The sequence below is a fragment of the Bombina bombina genome, chromosome 12 (assembly GCF_027579735.1).
Source record: "Bombina bombina isolate aBomBom1 chromosome 12, aBomBom1.pri, whole genome shotgun sequence".
Classification (NCBI taxonomy): Eukaryota; Metazoa; Chordata; class Amphibia; order Anura; family Bombinatoridae; genus Bombina; species Bombina bombina.
The window spans coordinates 130,006,923-130,026,312 of NC_069510.1; the positions used below are offsets into that span (position 1 = coordinate 130,006,923).

The 19,390-nt window shown below is 44.0% G+C and overlaps 1 protein-coding gene across 2 annotated transcripts in view; it reads left to right on the top strand.

Annotated features, from left to right (window-relative positions):
• The window catches only part of ABL1 (ABL proto-oncogene 1, non-receptor tyrosine kinase), a 476,499-nt gene that overhangs the window by 369,921 nt on the left and 87,188 nt on the right, over window positions 1-19,390 (top strand). For both annotated transcript variants that reach the window (XM_053695985.1, XM_053695986.1), the window contains exon 4: window positions 16,269-16,541. In XM_053695985.1, the coding sequence (XP_053551960.1) occupies window positions 16,269-16,541 (273 nt within the window). The remainder of the gene's footprint in view (window positions 1-16,268; window positions 16,542-19,390) is intronic.

The following is a 19,390-nucleotide window of genomic DNA, read 5'->3' on the forward strand; positions in this document are numbered from 1 at the left end:
TTCTCTCTCCCCATCCCTCTCTTTTGCGCTCTCTCTCTCTCCCCATCCCTCTCTTTTGCTCTGTCTCTCTCCCTATCCCTCTCTTTTGCGCTCTCTCTCTCTCCCCATCCCTCTCTTTTGCTCTGTCTCTCTCTCAATCCCTCTCTTTTGCTCTGTCTCTCCCCATCCCTCTCTTTTGCTCTATCTCTCTTTCCCCATCCCTCTCTTTTGCTCTGTCTCTCTCCCTATCCCTCTCTTTTGCGCTCTCTCTCTCTCTCCCCATCCCTCTCTTTTGCTCTGTCTCTCTCTCAATCCCTCTCTTTTGCTCTGTCTCTCCCCATCCCTCTCTTTTGCGCTCTCTTTTGCACTCTCTCTCCCCTTCTCTTTTGCGTTCTCTCTCCCCATCCCTCTCTTTTGCGCTCTCTCTCTCTCCCCATCCCTCTCTTTTGCTCTGTCTCTCTCCCTATCCCTCTCTTTTGCGCTCTCTCTCTCTCCCCATCCCTCTCTTTTGCTCTGTCTCTCTCTCAATCCCTCTCTTTTGCTCTGTCTCTCCCCATCCCTCTCTTTTGCTCTGTCTCTCTCCCCCCATCCCTCTCTTTTGCTCTGTCTCTCTCTCAATCCCTCTCTTTTGCTCTGTCTCTCCCCATCCCTCTCTTTTGCGCTCTCTCTCTCTCTCTCCCCATCCCTCTCTTTTGCTCTGTCTCTCTCCCAATCCCTCTCTTTTGCTCTGTCTCTCTCCCAATCCCTCTCTTTTGCTCTGTCTCTCTCCCTATCCCTCTCTTTTGCGCTCTCTCTCTCTCTCCCCATCCCTCTCTTTTGCTCTGTCTCTCTCTCAATCCCTCTCTTTTGCTCTGTCTCTCCCCATCCCTCTCTTTTGCGCTCTCTCTCTCTCCCCATCCCTCTCTTTTGCTCAGTCTCTCTCCCCATCCCTCTCTTTTGCTCTGTCTCTCTCCCTATCCCTCTCTTTTGTGCTCTCTCTCCCCATCCCTCTCTTTTGCTCTGTCTCTTTCTCCATCCCTCTCTTTTGCTCTGAATCTCTCTCACCATCCCTCTCTTTTGCTCTGTCTCTCTCACCATCCCTCTCTTTTGTTCTGTTTCTCTCTCACCATCCCTCTCTTTTGCTCTGTTTCTCTCTCACCATCCCTCTCTTTTGCTCTCTCTCTCACCATCCCTCTCTTTTGCTCTGTCTCTCTCTCCCCATCCCTCTCTTTTGCTCTCTCTCTCACCATCCCTCTCTTTTGCTCTCACCATCCCTCTCTTTTGCTCTGTCTCTCTCCCCATCCCTCTCTTTTGCTCTCTCTCTCACCATCCCTCTCTTTTGCTCTGTCTCTCTCTCACCATCCCTCTCTTTTGCTCTCACCATCCCTCTCTTTTGCTCTGTCTCTCTCCCCATCCCTCTCTTTTGCTCTCTCTCTCACCATCCCTCTCTTTTGCTCTGTCTCTCTCTCACCATCCCTCTCTTTTGCTCTGTCTCTCTCTCTCACCATCCCTCTCTTTTGCTCTGTCTCTCTCTCACCATCCCTCTCTTTTGCTCTGTCTCTCTCTCTCACCATCCCTCTCTTTTGCTCTGTCTCTCTCTCTCACCATCCCTCTCTTTTGCTCTGTCTCTCTCTCTCTCTCTCTCTCTCTCTCTCTCTCACCATCCCTCTCTTTTGCTCTGTCTCTCTCTCACCATCCCTCTCTTTTGCTCTATCTCTCTCACCATCCCTCTCTTTTGCTCTCTCTCTCCCCATCCCTCTCTTTTGCTCTGTCTCTCTCCCCATCCCTCTCTTTTGCTCTGTCTCTCTCACCATCCCTCTCTTTTGCTCTGTCTCTCTCTCCCCATCCCTCTCTTTTGCTCTGTCTCTCTCTCCCCATCCCTCTCTTTTGCTCTGTCTCTCTCTCAATCCCTCTCTTTTGCTCTGTCTCTCCCCATCCCTCTCTTTTGCGCTCTCTCTCTCTCTCTCCCCATCCCTCTCTTTTGCTCTGTCTCTCTCCCAATCCCTCTCTTTTGCTCTGTCTCTCTCCCAATCCCTCTCTTTTGCTCTCTCTCTCCCCATCCCTCTCTTTTGCTCTGTCTCTCTCCCTATCCCTCTCTTTTGCGCTCTCTCTCCCCATCCCTCTCTTTTGCTCTGTCTCTTTCTCCATCCCTCTCTTTTGCTCTGAATCTCTCTCACCATCCCTCTCTTTTGCTCTGTCTCTCTCACCATCCCTCTCTTTTGTTCTGTTTCTCTCTCACCATCCCTCTCTTTTGCTCTGTTTCTCTCTCACCATCCCTCTCTTTTGCTCTCTCTCTCACCATCCCTCTCTTTTGCTCTGTCTCTCTCTCCCCATCCCTCTCTTTTGCTCTCTCTCTCACCATCCCTCTCTTTTGCTCTCACCATCCCTCTCTTTTGCTCTGTCTCTCTCCCCATCCCTCTCTTTTGCTCTCTCTCTCACCATCCCTCTCTTTTGCTCTGTCTCTCTCTCACCATCCCTCTCTTTTGCTCTGTCTCTCTCTCTCACCATCCCTCTCTTTTGCTCTGTCTCTCTCTCACCATCCCTCTCTTTTGCTCTCTCTCTCACCATCCCTCTCTTTTGCTCTCACCATCCCTCTCTTTTGCTCTGTCTCTCTCCCCATCCCTCTCTTTTGCTCTCTCTCTCTCCCCATCCCTCTCTTTTGCTCTGTCTCTCTCCCCATCCCTCTCTTTTGCTCTGTCTCTCTCACCATCCCTCTCTTTTGCTCTGTCTCTCTCACCATCCCTCTCTTTTGCTCTGTCTCTCTCACCATCCCTCTCTTTTGCTCTGTCTCTCTCTCACCATCCCTCTCTTTTGCTCTATCTCTCTCACCATCCCTCTCTTTTGCTCTCTCTCTCACCATCCCTCTCTTTTGCTCTGTCTCTCTCTCACCATCCCTCTCTTTTGCTCTGTCTCTCTCTCTCACCATCCCTCTCTTTTGCTCTGTCTCTCTCTCTCACCATCCCTCTCTTTTGCTCTGTCTCTCTCTCTCTCTCTCTCTCTCTCTCTCACCATCCCTCTCTTTTGCTCTGTCTCTCTCTCACCATCCCTCTCTTTTGCTCTATCTCTCTCACCATCCCTCTCTTTTGCTCTCTCTCTCCCCATCCCTCTCTTTTGCTCTGTCTCTCTCCCCATCCCTCTCTTTTGCTCTGTCTCTCTCACCATCCCTCTCTTTTGCTCTGTCTCTCTCTCCCCATCCCTCTCTTTTGCTCTGTCTCTCTCTCCCCATCCCTCTCTTTTGCTCTGTCTCTCTCTCAATCCCTCTCTTTTGCTCTGTCTCTCCCCATCCCTCTCTTTTGCGCTCTCTCTCTCTCTCTCCCCATCCCTCTCTTTTGCTCTGTCTCTCTCCCAATCCCTCTCTTTTGCTCTGTCTCTCTCCCAATCCCTCTCTTTTGCTCTCTCTCTCCCCATCCCTCTCTTTTGCTCTGTCTCTCTCCCTATCCCTCTCTTTTGCGCTCTCTCTCCCCATCCCTCTCTTTTGCTCTGTCTCTTTCTCCATCCCTCTCTTTTGCTCTGAATCTCTCTCACCATCCCTCTCTTTTGCTCTGTCTCTCTCACCATCCCTCTCTTTTGTTCTGTTTCTCTCTCACCATCCCTCTCTTTTGCTCTGTTTCTCTCTCACCATCCCTCTCTTTTGCTCTCTCTCTCACCATCCCTCTCTTTTGCTCTGTCTCTCTCTCCCCATCCCTCTCTTTTGCTCTCTCTCTCACCATCCCTCTCTTTTGCTCTCACCATCCCTCTCTTTTGCTCTGTCTCTCTCCCCATCCCTCTCTTTTGCTCTCTCTCTCACCATCCCTCTCTTTTGCTCTGTCTCTCTCTCACCATCCCTCTCTTTTGCTCTGTCTCTCTCTCTCACCATCCCTCTCTTTTGCTCTGTCTCTCTCTCACCATCCCTCTCTTTTGCTCTCTCTCTCATCATCCCTCTCTTTTGCTCTCACCATCCCTCTCTTTTGCTCTGTCTCTCTCCCCATCCCTCTCTTTTGCTCTCTCTCTCTCCCCATCCCTCTCTTTTGCTCTGTCTCTCTCCCCATCCCTCTCTTTTGCTCTGTCTCTCTCACCATCCCTCTCTTTTGCTCTGTCTCTCTCACCATCCCTCTCTTTTGCTCTGTCTCTCTCACCATCCCTCTCTTTTGCTCTGTCTCTCTCTCACCATCCCTCTCTTTTGCTCTATCTCTCTCACCATCCCTCTCTTTTGCTCTCTCTCTCACCATCCCTCTCTTTTGCTCTGTCTCTCTCTCACCATCCCTCTCTTTTGCTCTGTCTCTCTCTCTCACCATCCCTCTCTTTTGCTCTGTCTCTCTCTCTCACCATCCCTCTCTTTTGCTCTGTCTCTCTCTCTCTCTCTCTCTCTCTCTCTCTCACCATCCCTCTCTTTTGCTCTGTCTCTCTCTCACCATCCCTCTCTTTTGCTCTATCTCTCTCACCATCCCTCTCTTTTGCTCTCTCTCTCCCCATCCCTCTCTTTTGCTCTGTCTCTCTCCCCATCCCTCTCTTTTGCTCTGTCTCTCTCACCATCCCTCTCTTTTGCTCTGTCTCTCTCTCCCCATCCCTCTCTTTTGCTCTGTCTCTCTCTCCCCATCCCTCTCTTTTGCTCTGTCTCTCTCTCAATCCCTCTCTTTTGCTCTGTCTCTCCCCATCCCTCTCTTTTGCGCTCTCTCTCTCTCTCTCCCCATCCCTCTCTTTTGCTCTGTCTCTCTCCCAATCCCTCTCTTTTGCTCTGTCTCTCTCCCAATCCCTCTCTTTTGCTCTCTCTCTCCCCATCCCTCTCTTTTGCTCTGTCTCTCTCCCTATCCCTCTCTTTTGCGCTCTCTCTCCCCATCCCTCTCTTTTGCTCTGTCTCTTTCTCCATCCCTCTCTTTTGCTCTGAATCTCTCTCACCATCCCTCTCTTTTGCTCTGTCTCTCTCACCATCCCTCTCTTTTGTTCTGTTTCTCTCTCACCATCCCTCTCTTTTGCTCTGTTTCTCTCTCACCATCCCTCTCTTTTGCTCTCTCTCTCACCATCCCTCTCTTTTGCTCTGTCTCTCTCTCCCCATCCCTCTCTTTTGCTCTCTCTCTCACCATCCCTCTCTTTTGCTCTCACCATCCCTCTCTTTTGCTCTGTCTCTCTCCCCATCCCTCTCTTTTGCTCTCTCTCTCACCATCCCTCTCTTTTGCTCTGTCTCTCTCTCACCATCCCTCTCTTTTGCTCTGTCTCTCTCTCTCACCATCCCTCTCTTTTGCTCTGTCTCTCTCTCACCATCCCTCTCTTTTGCTCTCTCTCTCATCATCCCTCTCTTTTGCTCTCACCATCCCTCTCTTTTGCTCTGTCTCTCTCCCCATCCCTCTCTTTTGCTCTCTCTCTCTCCCCATCCCTCTCTTTTGCTCTGTCTCTCTCCCCATCCCTCTCTTTTGCTCTGTCTCTCTCACCATCCCTCTCTTTTGCTCTGTCTCTCTCACCATCCCTCTCTTTTGCTCTGTCTCTCTCACCATCCCTCTCTTTTGCTCTGTCTCTCTCTCCCCATCCCTCTCTTTTGCTCTGTCTCTCTCTCACCATCCCTCTCTTTTGCTCTGTCTCTCTCTCACCATCCCTCTTTTGCTCTGTCTCTCTCTCACCATCCCTCTCTTTAGCTCTGTCTCTTTCCCCATCCCTCTCTTTTGCTCTGTCTCTTTCCCCATCCCTCTCTTTTGCTCTTTCTCTCTCTCCCCATCCCTCTCTTTTGCTCTGTCTCTCTCACCATCCCTCTCTTTTGCTCTGTCTCTCTCTCTCACCATCCCTCTCTTTTGCTCTGTCTCTCTCTCTCCCCATCCCTCTCTTTTGCTCTCTCTCTCTCCCCATCCCTCTCTTTTGCTCTGTCTCTCTCCCCATCCCTCTCTTTTGCTCGCTCTCTCTCCCCATCCCTCACTTTTGCTCGCTCTCTCTCCCCATCCCTCTCTTTTGCTCGCTCTCTCTCCCCATCCCTCTCTTTTGCTCTGTCTCTCTCCCCATCCCTCTCTTTTGCTCTGTCTCTCTCCCCATCCCTCTCTTTTGCTCTGTCTCTCTCCCTCTCTCTTTCCCATCTATTTTGTTCTTTCCCCCTCTCTTTCTATCTCTCTCACCTCTATCCCTCTCGCGCGCGACCACGCCCGGCCACGCCCATTTAAGTCCGCACCGGCTGTTCAGGTAGAGACTCTAAGGCCAGGTGTGTTTGTCCTCGCGCGCAGTTTCTACTGCGCATGACAGCTTCGGACAAACACACTTGGCCTTTTATTATATAGGATATGTGTGTATATATATATATATATATATATATTTATTTTATATCTATGTATACTGTGTGTGTGTGTGTGTGTATGTATATATATATATATATATGGGTACAAGGGTTATAACAGCGCCTATATATCCACTAAAGCATAGAGTATGTACAGCAAAGTAGTCCAAAAGCCATTTGAATTAGAAAAACAGAGTTTAAATACAAAGTTCATACCAAGACAGAAAAAGTACTCCAAGAGGCCAACCACTAATCCCCAGGAAGCTCAAGGGATACATCTACCATCAGAAGCACATCCCTGCATACTCCAGGAGGCTAACGAAAACTGATACAGCCATCTCACTGGATACAAGGAGAAGATTGAACTACCAACACATACCCCCAGTGCGGCATACTTACCTCATTAGATTGGGGTAATATCTGGTAAGGGTATTATATACCATCCATTACTACATATCATCCGTATGTTGGACACACACTAAGGACTATATATATCCTAAAGACTCAAATTGAACTACCAAGTTCTTTATTTTATATTTTATTATTTTATTTTTCATATATATATATTTTTTATGGTTTATTTTTATTTTTTACCCACTTTGCTGTACATACTCTATGCTTTAGTGGATATATAGGCGCTGTTATAACCCTTGTACCCACATTTACTCCTACTGCCTGGGGTACACACCTCATCCAGTATCTGCCTTATATAGCTGCCTGTATACCCTACACCACCTGACTAGCGCCTACTATAGAGTAACGCTTGTGTCCACTCAGCTTACTGAGTGGACACATTCTACTTGCACCTTTATATATATATATATATATATATATATAATGCATACAATAAATACACTATATATACGATGCATACCCTATATATTAGATGCATACACTATATATTAGATGCATACACTATATAAATATAAATATATATATATATATATATATATATATAAAGTAGTGATCAAGTGCACCTGGTGCACGAAACATGTCTGCATGGGGATCAGCTCACTTGCCTGATTGTTAGTCAATGCTGGCTCTGTATAGGACATCCTGGTTTTGTCCTTTTTAATATATGGAATAAAGTTCGTCTTTTTATATACCCTGCTGCCTGGAACTCAACATTATTTGCTCTTTTCAGTATAGTGCTTTTTATAGCACTTTCAGCATCATTTTCCTTTCTACCAGAGCGCCTTCTCTACTTTTTGCATTCTATATATATATATATGCTACATACACTATATATAAGATGCATACACTATATATAAGATGCAGATTGGACACATTATTGAACAAAAGGGAATACATGTTTCATTGTACAGACTTCACGGTGCTGCAGGATTTGTAAATAAAAAAAAAAACTGTTTTAGGAATTTGTTGAACATTTTATTCCTTCTATATTGAAGTGTCTGCAGAGGCTTTGTGAAGAGGTATAAGCAGAATACAAGGGGACCTGGGTACAATATAATCACATTATCTATTTGCATCTCCCATCCCCTTGTAGTATAAAAAGATAAAGGCTGAGTTATGCTAATAGAATATGGAGGAGTAGACGGAATTAGGGAGGCAAAATGCCAAAAACAGACAAGTCTCCCACTCTGTATTTTTTGTGTATTCATCACACGCTCTACCTGTACATGTCACAGGTACTGTGTATACATCCCTTATTGATCACACGCTCTACCTGTACATGTCACAGGTACTGTGTATACATCCCTTATTCATCACACGCTCTACCTGTACATGTCACGGGTACTGTGTATACATCCCTTATTCATCACACGCTCTACCTGTACATGTCACAGGTACTGTGTATACATCCCTTATTCATCACATGCTCTACCTGTACATGTCACAGGTACTGTGTATACATCCCTTATTCATCACACGCTCTACCTGTACATGTCACAGGTACTGTGTATACATCCCTTATTCATCGCACGCTCTACCTGTACATGTCACAGGTACTGTGTATACATCCCTTATTCATCACACGCTCTACCTGTACATGTCACAGGTACTGTGTATACATCCCTTATTCATCACACGCTGTACCTGTACATGTCACAGGTACTGTGTATACATCCCTTATTCATCACACGCTCTACCTGTACATGTCACAGGTACTGTGTATACATCCCTTATTCATCACATGCTCTACCTGTACATGTCACAGGTACTGTGTATACATCCCTTATTCATCACACGCTCTACCTGTACATGTCACAGGTACTGTGTATACATCCCTTATTCATCGCACGCTCTACCTGTACATGTCACAGGTACTGTGTATACATCCCTTATTCATCACACGCTCTACCTGTACATGTCACAGGTACTGTGTATACATCCCTTATTCATCACACGCTGTACCTGTACATGTCACAGGTACTGTGTATACATCCCTTATTCATCACACGCTCTACCTGTACATGTCACAGGTACTGTGTATACATCCCTTATTCATCGCACGCTCTACCTGTACATGTCACAGGTACTGTGTATACATCCCTTATTCATCACACGCTCTACCTGTACATGTCACAGGTACTGTGTATACATCCCTTATTCATCGCACGCTCTACCTGTACATGTCACAGGTACTGTGTATACATCCCTTATTCATCACACGCTCTACCTGTACATGTCACAGGTCCTGTGTATACATCCCTTATTCATCACTAGCTCTACCTGTACATGTCACAGGTCCTGTGTATACATCCCTTATTCATTGCACGCTCTACCTGTACATGTCACAGGTCCTGTGTATACATCCCTTATTCATCACACGCTCTACCTGTACATGTCACAGGTCCTGTGTATACATCCCTTATTCATCACACGCTCTACCTGTACATGTCACAGGTACTGTGTATACATCCCTTATTCATCACACGCTCTACCTGTACATGTCACAGGTCCTGTGTATACATCCCTTATTCATCGCACGCTCTACCTGTACATGTCACAGGTACTGTGTATACATCCCTTATTCATCACACGCTCTACCTGTACATGTCACAGGTACTGTGTATACATCCCTTATTCATCGCACGCTCTACCTGTACATGTCACAGGTACTGTGTATACATCCCTTATTCATCACACGCTCTACCTGTACATGTCACAGGTACTGTGTATGCATCCCTTATTGATCGCACGCTCTACCTGTACATGTCACAGGTACTGTGTATGCATCCCTTATTCATCACACGCTCTACCTGTACATGTCACAGGTACTGTGTATACATCCCTTATTCATCGCACGCTCTACCTGTACATGTCACAGGTACTGTGTATACATCCCTTATTCATCGCACGCTCTACCTGTACATGTCACAGGTACTGTGTATACATCCCTTATTCATCGCACGCTCTACCTGTACATGTCACAGGTACTGTGTATACATCCCTTATTCATTGCACGCTCTACCTGTACATGTCACAGGTACTGTGTATACATCCCTTATTCATCGCACGCTCTACCTGTACATGTCACAGGTACTGTGTATACATCCCTTATTCATCGCACGCTCTACCTGTACATGTCACAGGTACTGTGTATACATCCCTTATTCATCGCACGCTCTACCTGTACATGTCACAGGTACTGTGTATACATCCCTTATTCATCGCACGCTCTACCTGTACATGTCACAGGTACTGTGTATACATCCCTTATTCATCGCACGCTCTACCTGTACATGTCACAGGTACTGTGTATACATCCCTTATTCATCACAAGCTCTACCTGTACATGTCACAGGTCCTGTGTATACATCCCTTACTCATCACATGCTCTACCTGTACATGTCACAGGTACTGTGTATACATCCCTTACTCATCACACGCTCTACCTGTACATGTCACAGGTACTGTGTATACATCCCTTACTCATCACACACTCTACCTGTACATGTCACAGGTACTGTGTATACATCCCTTATTCATCACTAGCTCTACCTGTACATGTCACAGGTACTGTGTATACATCCCTTACTCATCACACGCTCTACCTGTACATGTCACAGGTACTGTGTATACATCCCTTACTCATCACACGCTCTACCTGTACATGTCACAGGTACTGTGTATACATCCCTTATTCATCACACGCTCTACCTGTACATGTCACAGGTCCTGTGTATACATCCCTTATTCATCACTAGCTCTACCTGTACATGTCACAGGTACTGTGTATACATCCCTTATTCATCACACGCTCTACCTGTACATGTCACAGGTACTGTGTATACATCCCTTATTGATCACACGCTCTACCTGTACATGTCACAGGTACTGTGTATACATCCCTTATTGATCACACGCTCTACCTGTACATGTCACAGGTACTGTGTATGCATCCCTTATTGATCACACGCTCTACCTGTACATGTCACAGGTACTGTGTATGCATCCCTTATTCATCACACGCTCTACCTGTACATGTCACAGGTACTGTGTATGCATCCCTTATTCATCGCACGCTCTACCTGTACATGTCACAGGTACTGTGTATACATCCCTTATTCATCGCACGCTCTACCTGTACATGTCACAGGTACTGTGTATACATCCCTTATTCATCGCACGCTCTACCTGTACATGTCACAGGTACTGTGTATACATCCCTTATTCATCGCACGCTCTACCTGTACATGTCACGGGTACTGTGTATACATCCCTTATTCATCGCACGCTCTACCTGTACATGTCACAGGTACTGTGTATACATCCCTTATTCATCGCACGCTCTACCTGTACATGTCACAGGTACTGTGTATACATCCCTTATTCATCGCACGCTCTACCTGTACATGTCACAGGTACTGTGTATACATCCCTTATTCATCGCACGCTCTACCTGTACATGTCACAGGTACTGTGTATACATCCCTTATTCATCGCACGCTCTACCTGTACATGTCACAGGTACTGTGTATACATCCCTTATTCATTGCACGCTCTACCTGTACATGTCACAGGTACTGTGTATACATCCCTTATTCATCGCACGCTCTACCTGTACATGTCACAGGTACTGTGTATACATCCCTTATTCATCACACGCTCTACCTGTACATGTCACAGGTACTGTGTATACATCCCTTATTCATCACACGCTCTACCTGTACATGTCACAGGTACTGTGTATACATCCCTTACTTATTGATTTAATGTACTTATTGACCTGCTTGGTATTCATAGGGTTAAAGGGGGAGGAAAGTCAAAATTCAACTTTTATGATTCAGATACAACAGCAGTTTTAAGAGACTTTCCATTTTACTTCCATTATCAGATTGTGCACAGTCTATTTATATGCACACTTACTGAGCATGTGCAAGATATCAGTGTATACGTATGAGTCTGTGATTGGCTGATGGTTGTCACATGATACAGTTATATGCACACTTACTGAGCATGTGCAAGATATCAGTGTATACGTATGAGTCTGTGATTGGCTGATGGTTGTCACATGATACAGTTATATGCACACTTACTGAGCAAGTGCAAGATATCAGTGTATACGTATGAGTCTGTGATTGGCTGATGGCTGTCACATGATACAGTTATATGCACACTTACTGAGCATGTGCAAGATATCAGTGTATACGTATATGAGTCTGTGATTGGCGGATGGCTGTCACATGATACAGTTATATGCACACTTACTGAGGCACCAGCTCCTACTGAGCATGTGCAAGAGATCACAGTGTATATGTATATGAGTCTGTGATTGGCGGATGGCTGTCACATGATACAGTTATATGCACAGTTACTGAGGCACCAGCTACTACTGAGCATGTGCAAGAGATCACAGTATATGCGTATATGAGTCTGTGATTAGCTGATGGTTGTCACATGATACAGTTATATTCACACTTACTGAGCATGTGCAAGATATCAGTGTATACGTATATGAGTCTGTGATTGGCGGATGGCTGTCACATGATACAGTTGTATGCACACTTACTGAGGCACCAGCTCCTACGGAGCATGTGCAAACGATCAGTGTATACATTTATGAGTCTGTGATTGACTGATGGTTGTCACATGATACAGTTATATGCACACTTACTGAGGCACCAGCTACTACTTAGCATGTGCAAGAGATCACAGTGTATGTGTATATGAGTCTGTGATTAGCTGATGTCTTTCACATGATATAGTTATATGCACACTGTCTGAGGCACCAGTTACTACTGAGCATGTGCAAGAGATCACAGTGTATACGAGTCTGTGATTGGCTGATGGCTGTCACATGATACAGTTATATGCACACTTACTGAGGCACCAGCTCCTACTAAGCATGTGCAAGAGTTCTCAGTGTATACATATATGAGTCTGTGATTGGTTGATGGCTGTCACATGATACAGTTATATGCACACTTACTGAGGCACCAGCTCCTACTGAGTATCTGCAAGAGTTCTACATGTCACAGGTACTGTGTATACATCCCTTATTCATCACACGCTCTACCTGTACATGTCACAGGTACTGTGTATACATCCCTTATTCATCACACGCTCTACCTGTACATGTCACAGGTACTGTGTATACATCCCTTATTCATCGCACGCTCTACCTGTACATGTCACAGGTACTGTGTATACATCCCTTATTCATCGCACGCTCTACCTGTACATGTCACAGGTACTGTGTATACATCCCTTATTCATTGCACGCTCTACCTGTACATGTCACAGGTACTGTGTATACATCCCTTATTCATCACACGCTCTACCTGTACATGTCACAGGTACTGTGTATACATCCCTTATTCATCACACGCTGTACCTGTACATGTCACAGGTACTGTGTATACATCCCTTATTCATCGCACGCTCTACCTGTACATGTCACAGGTACTGTGTATGCATCCCTTATTCATCGCACGCTCTACCTGTACATGTCACAGGTACTGTGTATACATCCCTTATTCATCACACGCTCTACCTGTACATGTCACAGGTACTGTGTATACATCCCTTATTCATCGCACGCTCTACCTGTACATGTCACAGGTACTGTGTATACATCCCTTATTCATCACACGCTCTACCTGTACATGTCACAGGTACTGTGTATACATCCCTTACTTATTGATTTAATGTACTTATTGACCTGCTTGGTATTCATAGGGTTAAAGGGGGAGGAAAGTCAAAATTCAACTTTTATGATTCAGATACAACAGCAGTTTTAAGAGACTTTCCATTTTACTTCCATTATCAGATTGTGCACAGTCTATTTATATGCACACTTACTGAGCATGTGCAAGATATCAGTGTATACGTATGAGTCTGTGATTGGCTGATGGTTGTCACATGATACAGTTATATGCACACTTACTGAGCAAGTGCAAGATATCAGTGTATACGTATGAGTCTGTGATTGGCTGATGGCTGTCACATGATACAGTTATATGCACACTTACTGAGCATGTGCAAGATATCAGTGTATACGTATATGAGTCTGTGATTGGCGGATGGCTGTCACATGATACAGTTATATGCACAGTTACTGAGGCACCAGCTCCTACTGAGCATGTGCAAGAGATCACAGTGTATATGTATATGAGTCTGTGATTGGCGGATGGCTGTCACATGATACAGTTATATGCACAGTTACTGAGGCACCAGCTACTACTGAGCATGTGCAAGAGATCACAGTATATGCGTATATGAGTCTGTGATTAGCTGATGGTTGTCACATGATACAGTTATATTCACACTTACTGAGCATGTGCAAGATATCAGTGTATACGTATATGAGTCTGTGATTGGCGGATGGCTGTCACATGATACAGTTGTATGCACACTTACTGAGGCACCAGCTCCTACGGAGCATGTGCAAACGATCAGTGTATACATTTATGAGTCTGTGATTGACTGATGGTTGTCACATGATACAGTTATATGCACACTTACTGAGGCACCAGCTACTACTTAGCATGTGCAAGAGATCACAGTGTATGTGTATATGAGTCTGTGATTAGCTGATGTCTTTCACATGATATAGTTATATGCACACTGTCTGAGGCACCAGTTACTACTGAGCATGTGCAAGAGATCACAGTGTATACGAGTCTGTGATTGGCTGATGGCTGTCACATGATACAGTTATATGCACACTTACTGAGGCACCAGCTCCTACTAAGCATGTGCAAGAGTTCTCAGTGTATACATATATGAGTCTGTGATTGGTTGATGGCTGTCACATGATACAGTTATATGCACACTTACTGAGGCACCAGCTCCTACTGAGTATCTGCAAGAGTTCTCAGTGTATACATATATGAGTCTGTGATTGGTTGATGGCTGTCACATGATACAGTTATATGCACACTTACTGAGGCACCTGTTCCTACTGAGCATGTGCAAGAGATCAGTGTATATGTATACGAGTCTGTGATTAGCTGATAGCTGTCACATGATACAGTTATATGAACACTGTCTGATGCACCAGCTACTATTGAGCATGTGCAAGAGCTCAGTGTATACATATATGAGTATATGATTGGCTGATTGGTGTCACATGATAGTTATATGCACACTTACTGAGGCACAAGCTACTATTGAGCATATGCAAGAGATCACAGTGTATATGTATATGAGTCTGTGATTGGCTGATGGCTGTCACATGATACAGTTATATGCACACTTTCTGAGGTACCAGCTGCTACCAAGCATGTGCAAGATATGAGTGTATACGTATATGAGTCTGTAATTGGCTGATGGCTGTCACATGATACAGTTATATGCACACATACTGAGGGACCAGCTCCTACTGAGCATGTACAAGAGCTCACAGTGTATACGTATATGAGTCTGTGATTGGCATTGTCTTTTTATTGTGCATTTGTGGATTATGCAGTAATACTGTACAGTATTTAATGGTCCTTTATTTGCAGACATTATGTAACATTGTTCATAGCTTTAATTCAATCTAAAAAAAAAAACACATAGAATTTGGGTTCATGTACTAAGCAGCTGCTTGTTTGGCATTGCTTGGTGCTAACTACTGATTCATGAATTGCAGCCTGTTGCAGTGGCAGGTGCTGCGACCCTGGTTTTTTGGGGGTTTTCTCCATAACATGACAGCCGTTTCAGCCTTTTCCAACGAGCCCCAGCTTTCTACAGATCTAATTAGCGTGATCTCCCTAAAGCTCACATAACGCTGTGCAGCCTCTCGTAAACAAACAAAAGGTTGACATCCCTGCTAAATGCCGATTAAGCTCAGATTCAATGATAGGATGAGCAAGAACAAAACACAAACATTTCTAAGGGAACGCTCTTCCCCAAGGAACGCTGACCTACATAGAGGGCTTCCCTGTAATATTTATTCCTCCTTCCGCATAGCTTTCTAAATGCATTGTGTGAATGTAACCTCTGCCTTTTATCTACTGAACTGATGAATGCGCTTTGCAAACAGCTTTAAATTTTTTATGAAAAAAAAAAATGATTCGGAGAACTTGCAGAGTCTTCAGTTTGTGCTAAATTTATCATCTGTGCCAATCTCAGCGCCCTCCTCTCTTCTGCCCTTGGCTGTTCTGCGTCAGGCAGCTTAGATGGACAGGACTCACTGCTGGTTTTGTTTTACGCTTGTCCTTAAAATTCCTCAGGAAAAATTGGCACCTTGGATATTTCTGTTTGATTGATGCCAGACAGTGTTCAAAGGTTGTTTGATTGCAGCGCTAAGTAGCTAATGGTGCTGAAAACACTCTGCTTCTTCAATAATGGTGTCAAGTCATCTAATTGATTATAGATCAGTCATCTTTGCTCGCATTACAAGTCATAGCTCTTCAGTATATAAACGCATCATAATTCTAGTCAGACACCATTCTATCTGCGTGTAACTACACAGCGTCCTTGCTCCCCGGCAGCCTTGTTAACCTCATGCATAACATGAAACACAATCTAGCTAGGTTGCCCACACAGAATCATGTGTTGCTTGCTCTAGTGCAAATGCCATTTATTTAAATACAACAAAACCTCTTATATTCTGCTAATATTTACTTAATGTTTTACTTTTTAAGTGTGTGCCATGTAACGTAACAGTTGTATATATTCTTTTCAGCTTTACGTGTCCTCAGACAGCCGCTTTAATACGCTGGCAGAGTTGGTCCACCACCATTCTACAGTCTCCGACGGGTTGATCACCACCCTACATTATCCTGCTCCCAAACGCAACAAGCCCACCATTTACGGGGTGTCCCCCAACTACGACAAGTGGGAGATGGAGAGGACGGACATTACCATGAAGCACAAGCTGGGGGGTGGCCAGTATGGAGAGGTGTACGAGGGCGTTTGGAAGAAGTACAACTTGACGGTGGCTGTGAAAACATTGAAGGTACAAAACAGGATTTGTGTTGTCCGTCTGACTCAACCTGAGGCCTCTATGTTGTTAGCAGTGAATGTTTTCACCCTATGGGGATTGTACAGCTATTCTCACCTGCCCTGTGTAATGGTGGCACTAAAAACCGCCTCGGTACAAGGGCAACAAATTATAGACTTAAAGGGACATAATACTCATATGCTAAATCACTTGAAACTGATGCCGTATAACTGTAAAAAGCTGGCAAGAAAACATCACCTGAGCATCTCTATGTAAATAAGGAAGATATTTTATCTCACAATCTCCTCAGCTCAGCAGAGTAAGTTCTGTGTAAAAAGTTATACTCAGCTGCTCCCAGCTGCAGGTAAAAAAAAAATTTAATTTTTTTTAAACGAAGAAATGAACAGCAGCCAATCAGCATCAGCAGTGCTGAGGTCATGAACTCTCTTACTGTGATCTCATGAGATTTCACTTAACTCTCATGAGATTTCATAGTAAACTTCCTTAAACTGAATAGGGAAATAACATGAGAGTGCACAAGGCTCAATCCCTTAGCTGTCCTGGGACAGACATACTGATTTGCTGCTTAGAAGTCCTTTACAATGGGATGTGGCTACTGAGGAACTTTTGAGGTAAAATCTTCCTTTTTTACATAGAGATATTCAGGTGATATTTTCTAGTCAGCTTTTTACAGCTATGCTGCATCACTTTCAAGTGTTTCAACATTTGGGTACCATGGCCCTTTAAGAGTATGAAACCCCAACATTTTCAGACACAGCAAACAAGTTTCCAACTTATTTATATTATCAAATGTGCTTCATTCCCAAGTTATTCTTTGTTGAAGAGATACCTAGGTAGGTGTCTGGCGCACTAATAGTGCCGCCATCTAGTGCTCTTGCAAAAATGCTGCCATATAGCGCTCCAGACACGTGCACACTCCTGAGCTTACCTCCCTACTTTTTAACAAAAGATACCATGAGAATGAAGATTATTTGTAATATAAATAAATTCCAAGATGTTTAAAATTGCTGCTCTGTCTGAATCTTGAAAGAAACATTTTGGCATTCATGTTCCTTTAAAGGGACGTGAAACTTAAATATTTTTCTTCTGTTAAGTGTGATCAGTCCACGGGTCAACATTACTTCTGGGATATTACTCCTCCCCAACAGGAAGTGCAAGAGGATTCACCCAGCAGAGCTGCATATAGCTCCTCCCCTCTACGTCACTCCCAGTCATTCTCTTGCACCCAACGACTAGATAGGATGTGTGAGAGGACTATGGTGATTATACTTAGTTTTTATCTTCAATCAAGAGTTTGTTATTTTAAAATAGCACCGGAGTGTGTTATTATCTCTCTGGCAGAGTTTGAAGAAGAATCTACCAGAGTTTTTGTTATGATTTTAGCCGGAGTAGTTAAGATCATATTGCTGTTTCTCGGCCATCTGAGGAGAGGTAAACTTCAGATCAGGGGACAGCGGGCAGATGAATCTGCATAGAGGTATGTAGCAGTTTTTATTTTCTGATAATGGAATTGATGAGAAAATCCTGCCATACCGATATAATGTCATGTATGTATACTTTACACTTCAGTATTCTGGGGAATGGTACTTCACTAGAATTACACTGTAAGAAATACATAAAGCTGTTTAATAACTAGAGATTATGTTTAACGTTTTTGCTGGAATGTAAAATCGTTTTCATTTACTGAGGTACTGAGTGAATAAATGTTTGAGCACTATTTCTTCTGTTATGTGTGATCAGTCCACGGGTCATCATTACTTCTGGGATATAACTCCTCCCCAACAGGAAATGCAAGAGGATTCACCCAGCAGAGCTGCATATAGCTCCTCCCCTCTACGTCACTCCCAGTCAATCTCTTGCACCCAACGACTAGATAGGATGTGTGAGAGGACTATGGTGATTATACTTAGTTTTTATAACTTCAATCAAAAGTTTGTTATTTTACAATAGCACCGGAGCGTGTTATTGCCTCTCTGGCAGAGTTTGAAGAAGAATCTACCAGAGTTTTTACTATGATTTTAACCGGAGTAGTTAAGATCATATTGCTGTTTCTCGGCCATCTGAGGGAGGTAAAAGCTTCAGATCAGGGGACAGCGGGCAGATGAATCTGCATTGAGGTATGTAGCAGTTTTTATTTTCTGAATGGAATTGATGAGAAAATCCTGCCATACCGTTATAATGACATGTATGTATACTCTACATTTCAGTATTCTGGGGATGGTATTTCACCGGAATTACTCTGTTAAAAGTACACTAAACTTTTTAATAGGTATTTATCATGTTAAACGTTTTTGCTGGAATGTAGAATCGTTTGCATTTTCTGAGGTACTGAGTGAATAATATTTGGGCATTATTTTTCCACTTGGCAGTTGCTTGTTTTAATTGTGACAGTTTCGTTTCTCTCTCACTGCTGTGTGTGAGGGGGAGGGGCCGTTTTTGGCGCTCTTTGCTACGCATCAAAAATTTCCAGTCAGTTACTCTTGTATTTCCTGCATGATCCGGTTCATCTCTATCAGAACTCAGGGGTCTTCAAACTTCTTTGGAGGGAGGTAGATTCTCTCAGCAGAGCTGTGAGACTTATATATTGACTGTAATTTTTATTTTCAAATTTAATTATTGTTACTTTACTAATGGGAACAAACCTTTGCTAAAAGTTGTGTTGTTTTTAAGGATTGATGCTATAACTGTCTTTCAGTTCATTATTCAACTGTCATTTAATCGTTTAGTGCTTCTTTGAGGCACAGTACGTTTTTGTTAAATAAGATTGTAACCAAGTTGCAAGTTTATTGCTAGTGTGTTAAACATGTCTGATTCAGAGGAAGATACCTGTGTCATTTGTTCCA